Source organism: Octopus bimaculoides, chromosome 2 (assembly GCF_001194135.2).
Source record: "Octopus bimaculoides isolate UCB-OBI-ISO-001 chromosome 2, ASM119413v2, whole genome shotgun sequence".
In the NCBI taxonomy this organism is placed as follows: Eukaryota; Metazoa; Mollusca; class Cephalopoda; order Octopoda; family Octopodidae; genus Octopus; species Octopus bimaculoides.
Genome location: NC_068982.1, coordinates 34,239,081 through 34,256,180, shown reverse-complemented (window position 1 = coordinate 34,256,180; position 17,100 = coordinate 34,239,081). Strand labels below are relative to the sequence as shown.

Genomic DNA, 17,100 nt, shown 5'->3' with positions numbered 1-17,100 from the left:
TGTGTGTGTGTGTGTTTATTTTGTATCATACTATATATTCTATGTGATTTGTGAATGATACATTAAGGAGCTTTTATGAATCCATATATTACGACTGAATGTATGTGTGTGTGTGTGTGTGTGTAAAAACACCATTTATTCTAGTTAAAAAAAAAGAACTCACATTAAATTATTTATGAGAGTTTGAATCTAACAACAACAAACAGAAGTAAACAAAGAAGAAGAAAGTACCACCAGCACAATTAATATATTTATTCCAGTTGAAAACTATTCAGATTATCAAGGAACATAGTCAATAGGTTGGTTGTAGTTGATGATGTATCAGCAGCAAATTGTTCAGCAACTCTGGCCACTGAAGCAGTTAGATGAAGAACTGCAGCTAGCTGCTGAGATAATCCAAACGTCCATACTTTCACAACCAACCAAATGTAGAACTAAAATGACAGCTAAGAGGTGTGGGAAAGTTTGCTGAATCATTTCTAAATAATAAACTGATTATACAAATACCACCAAATACACAGCTGGGTTGACTAGCCCTAAGGATAATGGAGGGCTGGGGTGACAGGAAGTAGAGAAACAGTATTAAGAATAGATGGAAAATACAATGAAATGTAAAGGATAGAATAGATACATGTAGAGAAGAAAAAAAAATTGTTCGATATGGTTTCAATTTCTTTTTTTTAAAATTTCAATGTTCCTTGTCTTTCATCAAAGAATATCTTGTTGTATAGCAATTTGACAAGAATGATGGCATATAAGACAAGCAGAGAAGGGGAGTGGTATTGTAAAAAAAAAAAAAAAAAAAAAAAGGAACGTTATTAATTATTAAAATATACAGTTAGTAGGGCTATTAAGATCTTACAATGACATTCCAGGTTGTATGAAGGCAGTTTTTGAGGCAATCAAAAGCATCAAGTAAAACCACTCCAATGCTTTGCCATAAGTTAGACCAGATGCTACAAGTTAAAGTTCAGGGCATTTTATTCTATGTATGATAAAGAGAAGAGAAGCAAGAACAAGGTACACAAAATATAGTAATGAGAACAAAGATGACCAGAAATCAATGTAAGAGAGAGAGAGAAGTGAATGAGTTTCCAATGAGAAATAGAAACTACGATGTTTAAATGAGACTAATAGCTAGATTCAAAAATGACTAAGTGAGAGAGACCAGGTACCTTGAAAAGAATGAAGAAAGCAAAATATTTGCAATTAAGGAAAATTAGAAGAGAGGAAATGAAAAGGGGGTGCCCACTAGTAGATGCTAGGTGTAATTTAAAAATATCAGGTGAGAGAAAAATAAAAATTTTTTAAATTGAAAAAAATAGGAGGTGAGATGATGATGTTTGAGACAAAATGAATATTCTATTGAATAGTTAAAATGAACAGTCTAATGGATAGTCTATTGAATGAAAAATGTTTGAAGAAATGGAGAGAGAAGGGCGAAATGAGAAAGATTGACAAGTAACCAGCAAGTTAGGAAGTAGATTTATCCAGCAATCTACATCAGTTCTCACTTCTCTCCCCCACTCTTCTTCTGTGATGATACTTGACATAAGCTACCTGAAGAAGTGGATGACAAAGTGCAGGAGTTAGCATCTTGGCCACTTTTCTTTTGCAAGGAGTAAAACATTTCTAGTGGCTTGTTGACTTTCCAGTACTTATCATTCACCTGATCCAGGGTCATAGAACCATTCAGGTGTGCAAAATTTCCTGGCGATGTTGCAATAAAAATCATATACTTGTTATTTTCGGCGGGTGTACTTAATGAACCTGGAATAAATAACAAAAAAGAAAAAAATATTAGTATAGAATTTCAGTGATACTTTTCACATCTGCATAAGAATATTAAATCTAAATCAGTGCTTAAATGTATAAGATGATGGTGATGATTATGATTTATTTACCACACAGATTAAACAAGGCAACATAGGAACAGAAAATAAATGTGAATGTACACACACACACACACATGAAAGCAGTCTGTTCTGAAACATAGCTTGATCACTTCAAGCACAAATATAGTGTTAGCTCCTCAAATGAGAACAGATATGGCTTTTGAGACCAGAGACTCTCTTAAAAAACTTTCCACAAATATTGCAAATGTGTCTCAGTTCTGAATGTTATTTCATTGTGCTTTTTATGCATGTTTATATGTCTTTTTAAACCTCCAGAAGATTTATGCACCTTTTAACAAAAATGACACAGAAGAGCATAAAATGATGGTATTGGAGGTAAATGTTGTTCTCTTGTGATCATAAAATATTTAAGTAGAGAGACAGACAAACAATAACAGATATAAGGAATGCATTTATATAAAAAGTTATATATTCAATGTACATGATATAATCTTTCTACTTCCATACCCACGTTATATTTGTGCTTGAGGTTGAAGGTTACGTTCCAGATTGCTCTGGATGCTACTTGGTGTCTATCTCAGCGATGCTTACATTAACATTTTATAACCCATTCATTATAAACATAACAAAACACATTTTCCTATTCTTTTCATTTCTTTTACTGGTTTCAGTCATTGGATTGCAGCCATAGTGGAACACTACCTTCAGTAATATCAATACCAGTATTTCATCCAATACGAATTTCATCAATCTCAAAGGACAAAATGTTAAGTCAATCAAATGTAAATGAGACAATCAATATGGTTTGAAATACAACAAGGCATTTCGTCTGATGCACTGATTTTTTTTTCTTACCATCTCATACACGTAGATGTATCATACTGTCAGTCTTCTAAGCAATTTCCGTCTACCAAATTTCACTCTCAAGACTTTGCATAACCTAAGACTAGGCTGGAAGATATTTTGCCTCACAATTTATGAACAATAATGTTATTAATGACTTGTAGGTACGTGGTATTTTGTTATGCAACCATAATATACTATAAAGTATATTATGGTTGCATAATGAAATACCACATACTTACAAGCCATTAATGTTTACAAACCAGCTCCAGGTATGTGTTTAATATGTAAATTGGTATATTCAATAACTTAACACCACTGCATCCGATGGCTATATAAGCAATGTGTATGGAGGCAAGAATGGGTTAGATGGGTACTGATGAAGGGGCAAGACCCCACGAAATATGGCATATACACTCATTACCCATTTTTGTCTTCGATTTCATTGTTTGTTTACATCTGACATCTCAATACAAAACGTTGTAGTAAAAAATCAGTGCTGGCTTTAATTTTATAGAATATCTGTAGAACTAACCTTAACAAAATAATGTAAAAAGTACTGCTAATGCAGTAGAACGTGGTACTGACTTATAAAAACATTTAATATACTTTATAGTATATTATGGTTGCAGAACGAAATACCACATACCTACAAGTCATTAATGTTTACATACCATTCTTTTGAGAGAAAAGCTGAACATAAGAAGCATCAGTTGTGGTGAGAATGGATGAGGATAGCTGCGTGAAAAAGTGCCACACCCTAACAGTTGCGGGAACCCATGGAAGAGGTAGGCCCAGGAAGACCTGGGCTGAGGTGGTGAGGCAAGACCTTCGAACATTGGGCCTCACCGAGGTGATGACTACTGACCGAGACATTTGGAAATGTGCTGTGCATGAGAAGACCTGGCAAGCCAAGTGAGACCAAGTGAGATCGTTGCCAGTGCCCCTGGACTGGATCTTGTGCGGGTGGCACATAAGATGCACCATTTTGATTGTGGCCATTGCCAGTACCGCCTGACTGACCTTCGTAGGATTTTTGAGCGAGATCATTGCCAGTGCCCCAGGACTGGCTCTTGTGCGGGTGGCACATAAAATACACCATTTTGAGCGTGGCCGTTGCCAGTACCGCCTGACTGGCCTTCGTGCAGGTGACACGTAAAAGCACCCACTACACTCTCTGAGTGGTTGGCGTTAGGAAGGGCATCCAGCTGTAGAAACTCTGCCAAATTAGATTGGAGCCTGGTGTTGCCATCCGGTTTCACCAGTCCTCAGTCAAATCGTCCAACCCATGCTAGCATGGAAAGCGGACGTTAAACGATGATGATGATGATGATACCAGTTCCAGGAATGTGTTTGATATGTAAATTGATATATCCAATATCATGACAAAACTCCTTGGCTGGGAGGGAGGAGTAGTGGGTGGGGGGCTAAGGATAGGCACCTTGCTCTAGAGTAGATACACGGATACCCCAGTTGGAAGAGAAAGGAGAGCAAGATAGAGAGTAAGATAAAAAGAACAGGTGAGTGAGGGAGTGAAATAAAGAGGGCAATAGTGAGGAAAATGGTGGCGAAAGTGTGTCGAGACATGCCCTTGGGAGACATTGGGAGTGGTGGGCATAAGTGAGGTGATACAGAGGTTTGGACTGGGTGGGCAGGACAGAGGTGACTGTAGCAATGATGGAGCGAAATACAAGAGAAGAGCTGTGGTAGATTGGCTAATGCCCAAGAACAAACAGAGGCAATGTAAGGTTGGAGGATCATTTTAGTCTTATCAGAGACAGCCTCTATACTGTCGGTGGCATGATGCACGTGGTAAAGTAGTTGATGATAGGAAATGCATTATGCTGTAAAAACCATACCAAAAAAAAGGAAAATAAATTAACAAAGATTTGGATTCTGAAACTGCATTGAACGCAACACATCTAGGAGAACAGTAACTCTGAATAAGGATAGTCTAGTTCTAGAATACTGGCATGAGAAAACACACTCAATCCACACTGTAAGAAGGCTGGTAAAAGACGAGGTATCTAGCCATAAAAGCTATGTCAAAAATATAACTTTATAATAAAGGTCCCAGTTTCTCTTACTGTCTGTCTATGCAAGATGATAGAAGACCTTGGCAAATGTTGAGCTGTAGTTGTTGTTGTTGGCACTCCGTCGCTTACGACATCGAGGGTTCCAGTTGATCCGATCAACGGAGCAGCCTGCTCGTGAAATTAACGTGCAAGTGGCTGAGCACTCCACAGACACATGTACCCTTAACGTATATTCAGCGTGACACAGTGTGACAAGGCTGACCCTTTGAATTACAGGCACAACATAAACAGGAAGTAAGAGTGAGAGAAAGTTGTGGTGAAAGAGTACAGCAAGTTTCGCCACCATCCCCTGCCGGAACCTCGTGGAGCTTTATGTGTTTTCGCTCAATAAACACTCACAACGCCCAGTCTGGGAATCGAAACCGCGATCCTATGACCACGAGTCCGCTGCCCTAACCACTGGGCCATTGCGCCTCCACTGTGAGCTGTAGTAAGGCCCATCCAAACTACCCCAATATATAAAAAAAAAGAATGATCGTGGTGGTGGTGAAGATGATGATACCAGAATAGAAAACTAACTGAAATAAAAATTGTTATGCTTGTTACCAGTTTTACATGGGTGCACAAGTTTTTACAGTCAAATAATCTTTCCATGACTAGCAACTTGTTTATGAAGCTGTAGTGACATCTATTTTCAGCTTGGTAAATTTAAGCAAGCAGAGTTATATGGCTCATCTAGAGAAATAATAGAATGCTTGTAGCAAAATTTCATCTCATGAAGATGTAGACAATAGCCCAACACTTAAACATCACAATCACTGTCATTGTCTATTTTAATACATATATACATATATTTCTATATTAACATAGGAAAAAGACAGAACATATTTCAATGACTCTATTTTGTGTCATTTAATGTCTGGCCTAATATTTAAAGGCTTGAACTAACTTGTCTACCTCTAGTCAATTCTTCAACTAATATATATATATATATATATATATATATTTGCATTACATGTCCAAACAAGAACAACTATTTCTCTTTGGAACATTATTCACTACATAAAAATAACTTCCCAGTTTACTCAACTAATTCTAACATAAGTCAACAATAGATCCTCTATGTGGTCACTTTGACTTGCTCGAAATAGCAGAGAAATCTCCCTTAATACACACCTACTGTTTTAGAAAAGAGAGGGCACATTGGATAACATAGTTGTAAAAAGACATTTGAAAAAAATAAATAAAACTAATGGGATGTTTAAGGCTAAAACCCTTTTGGTCGTTGCTCTGCTAGATTAGGGCTGACTGTAGACCAAACAACAGCAGTTAATTTTAACAAATATTCAGAAAGTACTTACCATTTTCAACAGATAGTCTAATAGCTAGGTACTTGGATAGGTGATCAACTGAAAAATTAAATAACACAAATGGTTAATATATAAAATACAAAGCAAACAATATTCACAGTTTTACTTAATTTTCAAAGATGGCTTATATCAATGAAACACCATTACATTACAGTTGGAGTATACAAGGGGTAGCTGGAAAATTCCAAGCGTTAAGGGTAACAGGAAAGGCCTAGTTGGAGGCCCAAACTTCCAAGTTCTTTTATAGGGCTTAGAAAAACTGAAGGACCACTGCAATAAGTGTGTGAATCTGAGAGAGGAACACGTTGAATAAAATCATAATTAACTGATCCTTCCAAAGCCAGGAACTTTTCAGCACCCCCTCATATATTTCCATAATGCATAAACAAATACATAACAAACCCAAGCTTTCTGTAAGACTAGGTCAGAGGTGATAGTAACTTGAAACAGAAAATCCTCTTTAGTATTTCAGGTCTACGGAAACAGGTTAAAGCTATTATCCACAGAGTCAATAACTTATTTAGTGACACTATATTGATTCATTCAATTCCATTTGATTACTTACAAATATAAATATAATTGGAATAAAGTTTGTTTTGAAGCTACTTCCTCTCTCTTTCTCTCTACTCACACACAAATATGCACGTGCACACACACAAATATAAACACACACACACGTGGTAATCATCCAAGTATCTTCAGCTCTAAAAAGTGAAATAACCCTAATAAAATTCCAAGTGATTGGAATGCGAAGAAAAACCAACATAAAGCCAAATGTGAAAATGCTAAGAGAAATTAAAATACAACCAAATTCCCATCAGATTACATCCTACTAGTTTGAAAAGGGGAACTTTCTAGATGCAATCCAATGGTCATTCATCACCAAAGGGAGTCTTTATCCTTTATCCATTACAAACAAACATCACTAATTTTTTCATCCCAGTATCAAACAAAGAACTTAGCTCAGTAAGGCTGAAATACAACCTCAAATCTTTAAATTTTTAGTACTGCTTGACTGATTGTTCCTTCAACTCCAGGTGAAATTGTTTCCAGCATTTCTTGGATCATAATTAAAAATGTCATTATTCATTTCTTCTGCAATAACCAACCACTTCAAGGTAACAAAATGAACACAATTATTACTTATACAATACTCTCACTACTTACATCAATGTGCAGTAACTTTACATGGTACCTAATTACCATGTATGAACTAGCAGGAGTTAATGACATTGCCGATAACACAAAAGAGATAAAAGAATATGAATGGTAAACCCTTTAGCTGATAGACTGGGTTGAAATTTTAATGAATCATTTACAACTTTTTAAGCAGAACTAACAGATCACTTCTCCAGGAAAGAAACACAAAAATACAACCAAAACAATGATTTAAAAACTTCTCAACTCAGAGCCAGCAAGAAATATTAAAAGAATATGAAAATAACCATGACAGGTTATGTTGACTAAGAATATACACCAAACAGATAGGTAAATTCATTACAATGGCTATTAATGTAGAATAAGCAAGAAATTAGCTGATAGCTGATATTAATCTTCAACATCAGTTAATACTAAATTATCTTTTATCAATAGTTTGAAATTAATGTTCACAATGCGATATACTTTTAATTTAAATAACGTTTTTAATGTGTGTGTGTAGCAGCAGCAGCAGCAGCAGCAGCAACAGTAATATTAAAGCAGCAGTGGTTAAGAAATCCAATTCACAATTATGAAACAAAGTTTAATCTTCCACTTTATTGTGGTGTGATGGCTTATGTGCCTCAATGACCCTTAGAGCTATGCTAGTGAAACACAAACTCCTGATAGGGCCTCCTATGCTGGACAGGTCAAAGGACAGAGACCAAACAAATATGGTCCTCCTCCTCTTCCCAAACGTAAAAATGGGTTTACATTGTGCCAACACCCCTGCCTAGAATAATAAAGATAAGTTACAGAAGCATCAATGACAATTCAAAACCAACAAGACTTAGGAGAGGAAGGCCTTCCCTCAGGGAAACATATGATGCAGAAGTAATCCAACTGCAAAGAAGCAGAAAAGATATCCCAGGGTTGGGAACAGTGGAGAGAATGTCATTGTTGGCCTGTGTGCCGTAAGGGGTGAGGAGCTCAAGTAAGTAAGTTTAATTCTTATTTCTTTATTGCCCACAAGGGGCTAAACAAGGACAGACAAAGAGAGTAAGTCAATTACATCAACCCCAGTGTGTAACTGGTACTTAATTTATTGACCCTGAAAGGATGAAAGGCAAAGTCAACCCCGGTGGAATTTGAACTCAGAACGTAACGGCAAATGAAATACCACTAAGCATTTCGCCCAGCATGCTAACGTTTCTGCCAGCTCACCGATGTGGCACCTTAAGCAAATGTCCTCTAGCATAGACTTAAGAGTAAAATTGGATAGACCAGTGGTTCTTAAGCATTTTTTATCTATGGACTCCTTTGATTACTATATTATTCTGATGAAATAAAATAGCCATTCAATGTTTAAAAACTAGTTTCATAGACACTTCTTTCAAAATTCCTATTTTGTTCATCACACATTAACTTGTGTAGTTTGAACTATGTAAGACATTAGAAAAAGAAATTTAGCTGTTTCTTGCAATAAATACATCTAAAGCAAAATACTTTTCATGGACCCTTAATGTGCTTCTATGAGGCCACAATTTACTATTTTGTCTGCACAAACCCACCCCACAAAATCTTATATGGATCCCCAGGAATCATATGGACCCAAGTTGAGAATTAATGAGAAAGACAGAAAAAACTGTCTGGAAGCTCATCAGATGTAAAGTATTTGTAATTTAAAGAGATTCTACCTAAGAATTAAGTTATGGTTACAAATATCTGTGGAATACTAATTACTTGCAAAATAACTCTGTTGATAATGACCTAGAGATGGACCTACAGTCTGACTAAGCTCTACAAAATATCTAAATTTGTGAACTGTTTAAAACTCAAAATGTAGGGATATCCATGAAAAGGAATCACTAATAGTAAATTGATTTCTAGATAAAGTGAGATTTGTTTTTTCACACAAATGTAAGCTACTTCTCCAAAATCTCCAAGGACTGGGAGGATTCTAGCCAAAGTATGACAGCCGATTACCATGAAGGTATTCAATGTTTCTACCAAATAGTTAAGGGAAGTTGTCTTTTTAATCAACCATTTAACCGTCATTCAAATCATACCCTTATCCCAGTTCAGTATTGTGGTCTAAAATTTAAGTCCAAAGCAACCTTCTAACTCGTGCGTCTGTCCAATGAAAAATATTGACACAAATAGAACCAATTTTTTTTCCACTTTCCCCTCCTTTACTTTCATGTTGTGTTAATTTGACAACCACAACAATGACCAACTTGGATGTTACCATGACGACAACTTCATGTAAAGTGTTGAATCCCAACCGTCAATTTATATAGTAATGGTTCCAGTGTAATTATGAAAATGGAGAGAAAGGCAACTACTAAATAATATCATCCAATGTGTGAGACAACAGGTACAGTGATCAAACAACAACCCAAAGCCTGCCCAAACTCAGTTAATGTGGGGAACCCGATAAACTGTCATTGTTCCTACATACCATAGAAAACTGAATAATCTAAATTCGATCAAAGGACTTTTAAAGTTAAAATTTCAATTCAAACTATTTAACTGAGATACTTGACAACAATAACCAACTGTAAGCTGTACTCTGTGATATTCCTGCGAATAAAGTGTAGACATGGGCGAAATCATCGATGATAGTTGTAAAGTGTTGTTTTTTTAAACTTTGTTAGAACGGTTCCAAGTTAACAAATACGCCCACTTTCTTAGCCTTGACCAAATCAGTGTTGACAGAAGTAAATACGTACCAGTTCATGTATATAAAATAACACTCAGCTATAAGCTGAATTTCCGTCAAGTAAACTCGTTGCCTTGTTTACTTTTGTTTAAATATCTACTTGCAGATTTTTTTTTTTTTTTTAAATTTTCTTTTCACTATTTAGCGAAATATAATTGATAAACATTGAGTGTACAATTGTGTATCATTCAATAAAAATATATTTTATAACCAGATATAAGACTTCAATGCTTAATCATTTATAACTCTGAATATTAAATGAAAATATATATATATGAACCAGTATTTTTCACTCGATTGTGAAGCATGTGTCTGTGTGATTTTTCCCCTTATCTTACATATATTTTCTATATAACAGCAAGATACAAATTAAGCCGAGTACTCTGAACTCAACTTTAAATGTTTTTTTCCAGCTGGTTTTAATGCAAATTAAAAATAACAAAGACGTGATTTCAAATCAGTGACTAAGATCCAAAAACCGCAATTTTATGATTGCAAATGAGTGCAAACTAGTTCTACTAATCAACAAAATAACAAAATCAAGTTATAGATTGCAATTATCTTCAATACAAAAACAAAAAATATATATGTGTGGTTTGTTGAAACCAAAGTTACCTGTGGCGTTAGCAGTAGTTTTGATGTATCTGGTGTTGGAATGGTCAACTACAACATCTCCATCCTGAGGATGAGGTTTGAACACAAGTTCAATATCACTGACTGTAGCCTCCTGCAATTGCTGTTGTTCGGTACTTCCTTCACCGACGGAATTCTCAGCACTAGACTCTTCCGAAGAAGTCTTCAGTCGTTTACTTGGAGTGGTATTCAGCACATCGGAATTGTTTGACGACGACAATGATGATGATGATGACGATGATGATGTGCTCTGTTGTTGTGATGACTGTTGATGTTGTTGTTGATGATGATGATGCTGTTGTTGCTGCTGTTGTTGTTGTTGTTGTTGTGCATGATGGTGGTGACTATTATTACTGGTACTATTATTGTTGTTAGACAAAGATGGTTGTTGTTGAGAACCAGGGGTGCTGGACGGCAGCTGCTGCTGTTGAGACGACTGGGAAGTCAATGGAGTGGTTTGCTGATTTTGAAAAGCTGCATCGTAAACAGGAGCTCCTTCCAATGGAAGTTTCCGAACCCTCTGAACCCGGTTTTCTGCTTGTCGTCGAAGACCCTCTTCGATACTGTTAGTAAGCGCTGTCGAATTGTGATGTCTATTTAATTTATCAAGCACTCGCTGTTGTTGAGCTTCGTACTCATCACGACTTGGATATATTTTAGAGATCAAGGCATCAAAATTCGGATCTGGGCGAAGGGATCGTTTAGAAACAAGCTTTTTCCGACAAGTAGGGCATTCCTTGTTGCCGCTACGTAATGCTGTGATAATGCATTCTTGACAAAACCGATGTAAACACTCCTTGGTTGTCATTGTTGTTTTCAACATGTCCAAACAAATAGGACACATTAGCTCATTATGTAAACTCCTTGGAGAAACAGCCATTTCTGTACTGTCCGTGATAAGTTCCTGGGGTGTCCGATGAAGTTCGTATAAAGTTAATTCCCATGTTTTGTTAGGAGCGTGAACCACTTCGTTGGCCATCTTGATTTTCCTAAACGAATACCTTATCACACTTAGTGTACTATGTATGGACTACCGTATCGGTGTCTTATACAAAATTCTTAAAACTTGAAACTTATTCTCAATAGCTAGAAATTCATTCCGTGAAGTACATCTGTAGTGTACAATAATATTTTATCAATGAAATTAACATTTGCAGTCAGTAAACAAAGAAACAACAGCGAAATTATAATATTATGTTACTTTTAGTTATCCATACTTTTAATCTCGTTTTCGTTTCAAAATCACCACCGGATATTCTTATATAAGACATACCCCATTTAAAATACAGAATCTGTAATTAATTTCGTATTTTTGTCTGAGTATTTGTTTGTTCTTTTGTTATTTTATTATAATAAAATTAACCATTCTCAATCTTAATTAGATTTAAATTTAATACTTTGAAAATGTCTAAAAAATGTAGCTTCTTAAGATTATAAGGTATTTTTATACTAAACTAAGGATATGCACCAATTACTGAATGTAAAATCGAGAAGCATCGAATCATGTTTATACAGCAGATTTATTTAAAATTAAAAGTTGTCATAATTATAATTTTAAACGTAAAGGTGAGGGAATTAGTTTCCTCGAAAGAAAGTCCTTGCAAATGCTGGTTCTATAAACGTACATGGATTGTTTGAATTAAAACAATTGTATCGTGATTGAGTTTTTTTTTTTTTTAATGAAGTAGAAAACGCGCGTATACCATTACATTCACAAATATTCATAAAATAGAAATATATCCAGTCGCATCATTTGGGGTAAATTGCGAGCAAAAATGAAATTGAGAAAACGAATAAGAAGACCATGTCAGTGTATTGCGCTGTGAAGGAAAGGGGCGAGATGTTGACGTTTCATCAGTTCGCCCTTTGTCAAGATAGATGGAAGGTGGCGAGAAAGAAACAGAGTAATATTAAGAATTTTTTCTTTGTGTGTAGTTATCAAAGAATTATGCAGACGAGCTTCCTTGATGATTCCTCTTCTACTTCCATTTATATTGACAAAGAGCAACAGTCTGAATCGATATCTCTTCTTGTCATTCATAGAGCAATACATTGCGTTTATACTCCAGTTCGTCGTTTTCTTTATTTTCATTATTTATTTATTTATTTATTTATTTAGCTTTTACTTGCAATTTATCCAGGATATATAGGTCGACACAGACCTAGCCGGAATACACAGACACTGAAGTCATAAAATACATTAGTTAAATTAGGATCATCGTGTTTTATGTAAAAGGAATCAAAACCTAACTGTACAACTTCTGTATTTTCACATATTCCTTTCTTTGCCTTGATCTGGCCAACACGACTGGCTGAGAAGGTCAAATAAGTCTGAAACATGTCAGCTGTTATAGTGTCTGTCAGAGATCAAACTATTTGTTCCCTCACCACAATACCTTTTCTCTGGTGCATCAAGGCAATTTATATTTTGAGTTATCGTTTTTGACGCTGTTTGATCGAGTTAAGTATTGTTTCACAATGTTTACTTCTAATAAATAAAACTTTGGTCTTAGTTAACTAAAGCTACCATGCTCACCACATTAAGTATCATAGCACTTACTTCACTATTCTATTTTCCTTCCGGCGGCACTTAAAAATAATTTATTCTCCAAACATTACTGTTTTTCTTCTCCCCTCCCCCCCACTCCAAAAAATTGAGAAAACAAATAAAAGTAAGTTTTTGGTGAAGTTATTTCGTGTCACCACCAAATATTGTCAGAGATTGCACAGAGGGAAAGGTTTAATGATGTAACTCCAGAAACTTTATGACGCTATTTGTTCCAAAGTAAAATTCATCAATCTGAGAGGGAGAGAGATTTTTAAATTAGTCTTCAAAAGTTATCAATGTTTGCGGTACAATTTATTTCCAAAGATCTATCGACTACAAATAAGAGCTTCAAAAAGAAGAAAAATATTAAGAAGTTCTTTGTCTCTTCCTCTATTGTTTGTAGCTGTTTTTCTTGTTTTCTTCACACACACGTTAAGTAATATATTTCTGGTTGTGGCATATAATTGGTCAGAATGTTAACGTTGGTTTCGAGCTGAATATTGCCGCTAGACAATATTGACGATTCTTCAAACATGCTGTCTGGAAATGCATAACCCTTTTAGCACTGGAGGTATATCGATTCTAGAATAGTTCAGTGGAAGCAAAAAAAGTTGAACGAAATTCAATGTAAAATATTGGGGGGGGGGAGAAGGAAGGAAGGGTTATTCCCCATAAATCGGTATTAGCCTTGGATAACCTTTCCAAATCTGTCATGGCTTTTCCTCGTCAGATTATATGATTGATAAATCTGTCATGGCTTTTCCCAGTTCCGGGGCACTTTCGTTTCGCCTAGCTCTGAAGTATATTGTGTGTTTTTTTTTTAACACAGTACGTTTACAATGGGGTGAAAACTGCAACATCTGGCATTCCTCGTCGAATAATTTATTTTAATTAGCTTCTTAATGATCCCTGCATTGCACATGATAACACTGTTTTATCTACTGTTATATTCGCTTATGTTTTCTTTTATTATCAATCATATACACTATCAACAGTCAAAAATGTTCGTGACACATTTAAGATCCAATCACAAGTCTATGAAGCAACCTCATTCAATCTGTTAGAAATAACAACCAACTCTCCTTCAAGTTACATCCTAAAGGACACATTAAAAGTAGGTAATTTTTTTTTCCAGTTGAAAAGTGTTTTCCGTTTGAAAAAAAAAGTTTTCAAAAGCGAAAAATCAAAGTGTTTTCATTAGCAATTAAACACTTGACATGTTTTGATACAAGAAATGTTTTTCCTCATATTTGTTTACGATGGCATTTTTTTTTTTTTTTTTTTTTTGACTTCCGTAAGTATCCATGTATAACCACAACTGCTGCAAAGTCAAGTACGGAAATGAATACCATAACTTTTCAGAAGAGTAACTATCTCCTACGTTTGATATTAATCATACTATCTTTCTTCTCTTAGTATTCTATACTTCAGATATCCCTAAAGATTCCAAGAGCATTTTCCAAGTACATTTTCGAATTCATGTCTTTATACTTCTACTTATGTGAAAAAAACATAAAAAGGAGAGGAGGAAAGAGAGAGAGAGAGAGAGTATCATATAACTATATGAGTACGTGACATTGACAAGCCGCAAATACGGTGAAATACACATTTGTTGTTCTCACGATCACTCCAGGAGCGATATCGTTTTGCCTAGCTCTGATGCACATAGTTTTTAACACAGTATGCCAATAAAGGAATTTTCCCTGGTTTTTCAACAATATACATACATTAAATGTGTCGTATAAATAAAGATTTTCTTCTAGGATTGCTCCTATTGCATATCTCGAGTTTTTCAGCCTAAGCGGCGTCATTATAACCCGTTATGTTTTTTATACACCATCACTATATATTTCAGACTAGCTCATGTAACTTCATTTCGAAAATGATACGAGTACAAGACCTCGATAAGCTGCAAATACGGCGAAAATCGCCTATCTGTCACTCTTGCGATCAGTTCCGGGGCATTTTCGTTTCGCCTAGCTCTGAAGTATATTGTGTTTTTTAACACAGTACATTTATAAAGGGGCGAAAACTGCAACATCTGGCATTTCAACGATTTCGTTTTAAAAAGCTTGGTAATCTACACCCGCCACAAGTTTCGAATCTTCCCGTTGTTCATATACCAAGTTAGCTGTGAATTTCTCCTACAACAGGATTTTTGATGGATAAACTATTTCGTTACTGCTTCCTTAAGATCCGTATCTTCTGCAGATCTCATACACTTGCCTTCACAAACAAGTGATGATTTGGAATTTGCATCAACACATTATATTTCAAAGAAAATGCAGGGAGTTTATTCTTCGCTTTACACATATCTCAAACAGTTTGTTTGTTTGTTTTCTTTTTTAACACCATACTCTTCATAAATCTTCGCCACCGAAGCACCAGCCTCTAACTTAAGTGAAAGACCTAGTTTTAGTTATTAGTGTAGGTTCGAGGTGAGACAGCTTCAAACAGATTTTTATTTCAGTATTTACTCATTAAAAAGAATTTTCAATAGTTTTGTAGAGATGGATCGAAACCTCAACCGCAAGATAATCGATCAGACATCTCGAGCGCATCTCCAGTTTCACGTGATCGCTCTATTAAACAACCAATCAACGTGAAACTGTGACGTGTAGTTTTTTTTGTTTGTTGGGGTTTTTTTTTTCTTTTTTCCTAAAGACTATTCTTGTACCCTATAAAAGACCGTTTTGGTGCTCGATTTAATAGCAGAATGTTGAAGGGGGCTCGCTATTTTATGTGTCCCTGCTTTTTGTCATGGATATTTCCGCAGGCATCTCCAGGTTCTCAGAGACATCCATTCTGAACACTCGCATGTCTCATAAGTAACTTTATTGACACGGTGCAGTTTTTTTTTCTCTACTCCAGTCAGTATAACATTTATGCTGTCCATTGTAAATTGCCAAAACTCAATATCCTTATGTCTAGTAATAAACATTTAAGTTAAATGTTCGCGAGTTTGTTTTAGTTATGATTCAAGCAGCCAACGAAAAATATCTTCATTTACCAGCTCCACATAGCACCAACCAAGCCACCATCACGATACTATCATTCATTTGTTTAAAAAAAAAAAAAGAAAACTTTCAATAAACATATTTAGTAGCAAATAAATATTGATCTCTTTTAATGGTACAAACCATGAAGTAGTTATACGTTTAGTGATTCCTTTGAGTGCGTGACTGGTATTTATTTTATAAAAACTTTCAATAAGTATTTATGATTCATTCTGGAATTTTTTTCTTCTCTTTATTTACTTCATTATTTACTTAAGCTTGCATCAACACGCAGAGCACATCAATACTTGGTTAATATTTTATAAGCTTAAAATTTGTTAATTATGATGAGCTGTAGTATGACAGAAACACACTAAACGCTTTGCAGTATTTACTTTCGTCGTTTCTACGTTCTCACTTCAAAATCCATCGTACTCAACTTCGTCTTTTATTCCTGTTGAGTCGATAAAATAAGTACCAGTCACGTACTCAATGGAGAAGAATACTTCTCCATTATAACTTCATGGTTCCCCCCACCAAAAAAAAAATCAATATTTATTTGCTACTAAATATGTTTAGTACTAGCTGTTCCACCTTTGATGAGTCACAATAAACATCTAACCCTACAAAGTTATCAAAAACAGTAAGGTGTATAGAAATAATATTCTTATAAGGTCATATTTAAAATGGAAGTTGTTTAAACTTAAGTCAGCCTATGATCAAAAGCATTTAAGTTATTCTTAAATGACGATCAAATAAATCAGGATTACACATTCGTATGTATTTGATAGTAAGATAGTATTTCTTTTATGGGTCAACTAGTACTGAATTGTAAATATGTACTATTAGTTTTCAAAAAGCTACGTTTTTCTTGCTACTGTTTAGTCCAGATCACTTCTCCGAGTAAACTTATGATCGATAGTATTTCATGGTGATTGTCTCCTATTTTTTGTCTATCC

The 17,100-nt window shown here is 35.2% G+C and overlaps 1 protein-coding gene across 1 annotated transcript; it reads right to left on the bottom strand.

Moving 5' to 3' along the window:
• Positions 1-237: 237 nt before the first annotated feature.
• On the bottom strand, positions 238-11,616 carry LOC106868102 (E3 ubiquitin-protein ligase RING2). Its single transcript, XM_014913223.2, has 3 exons — positions 10,580-11,616; positions 6,097-6,144; positions 238-1,770 (listed from the first exon to the last, which is right to left on the bottom strand). Exons 1-3 carry the CDS (start codon positions 11,574-11,576, stop codon positions 1,511-1,513), a joined length of 1,305 nt encoding a protein of 434 aa, XP_014768709.1. The 5' UTR covers positions 11,577-11,616; the 3' UTR covers positions 238-1,510.
• Between the last annotated feature and the right edge of the window lie 5,484 nt (positions 11,617-17,100).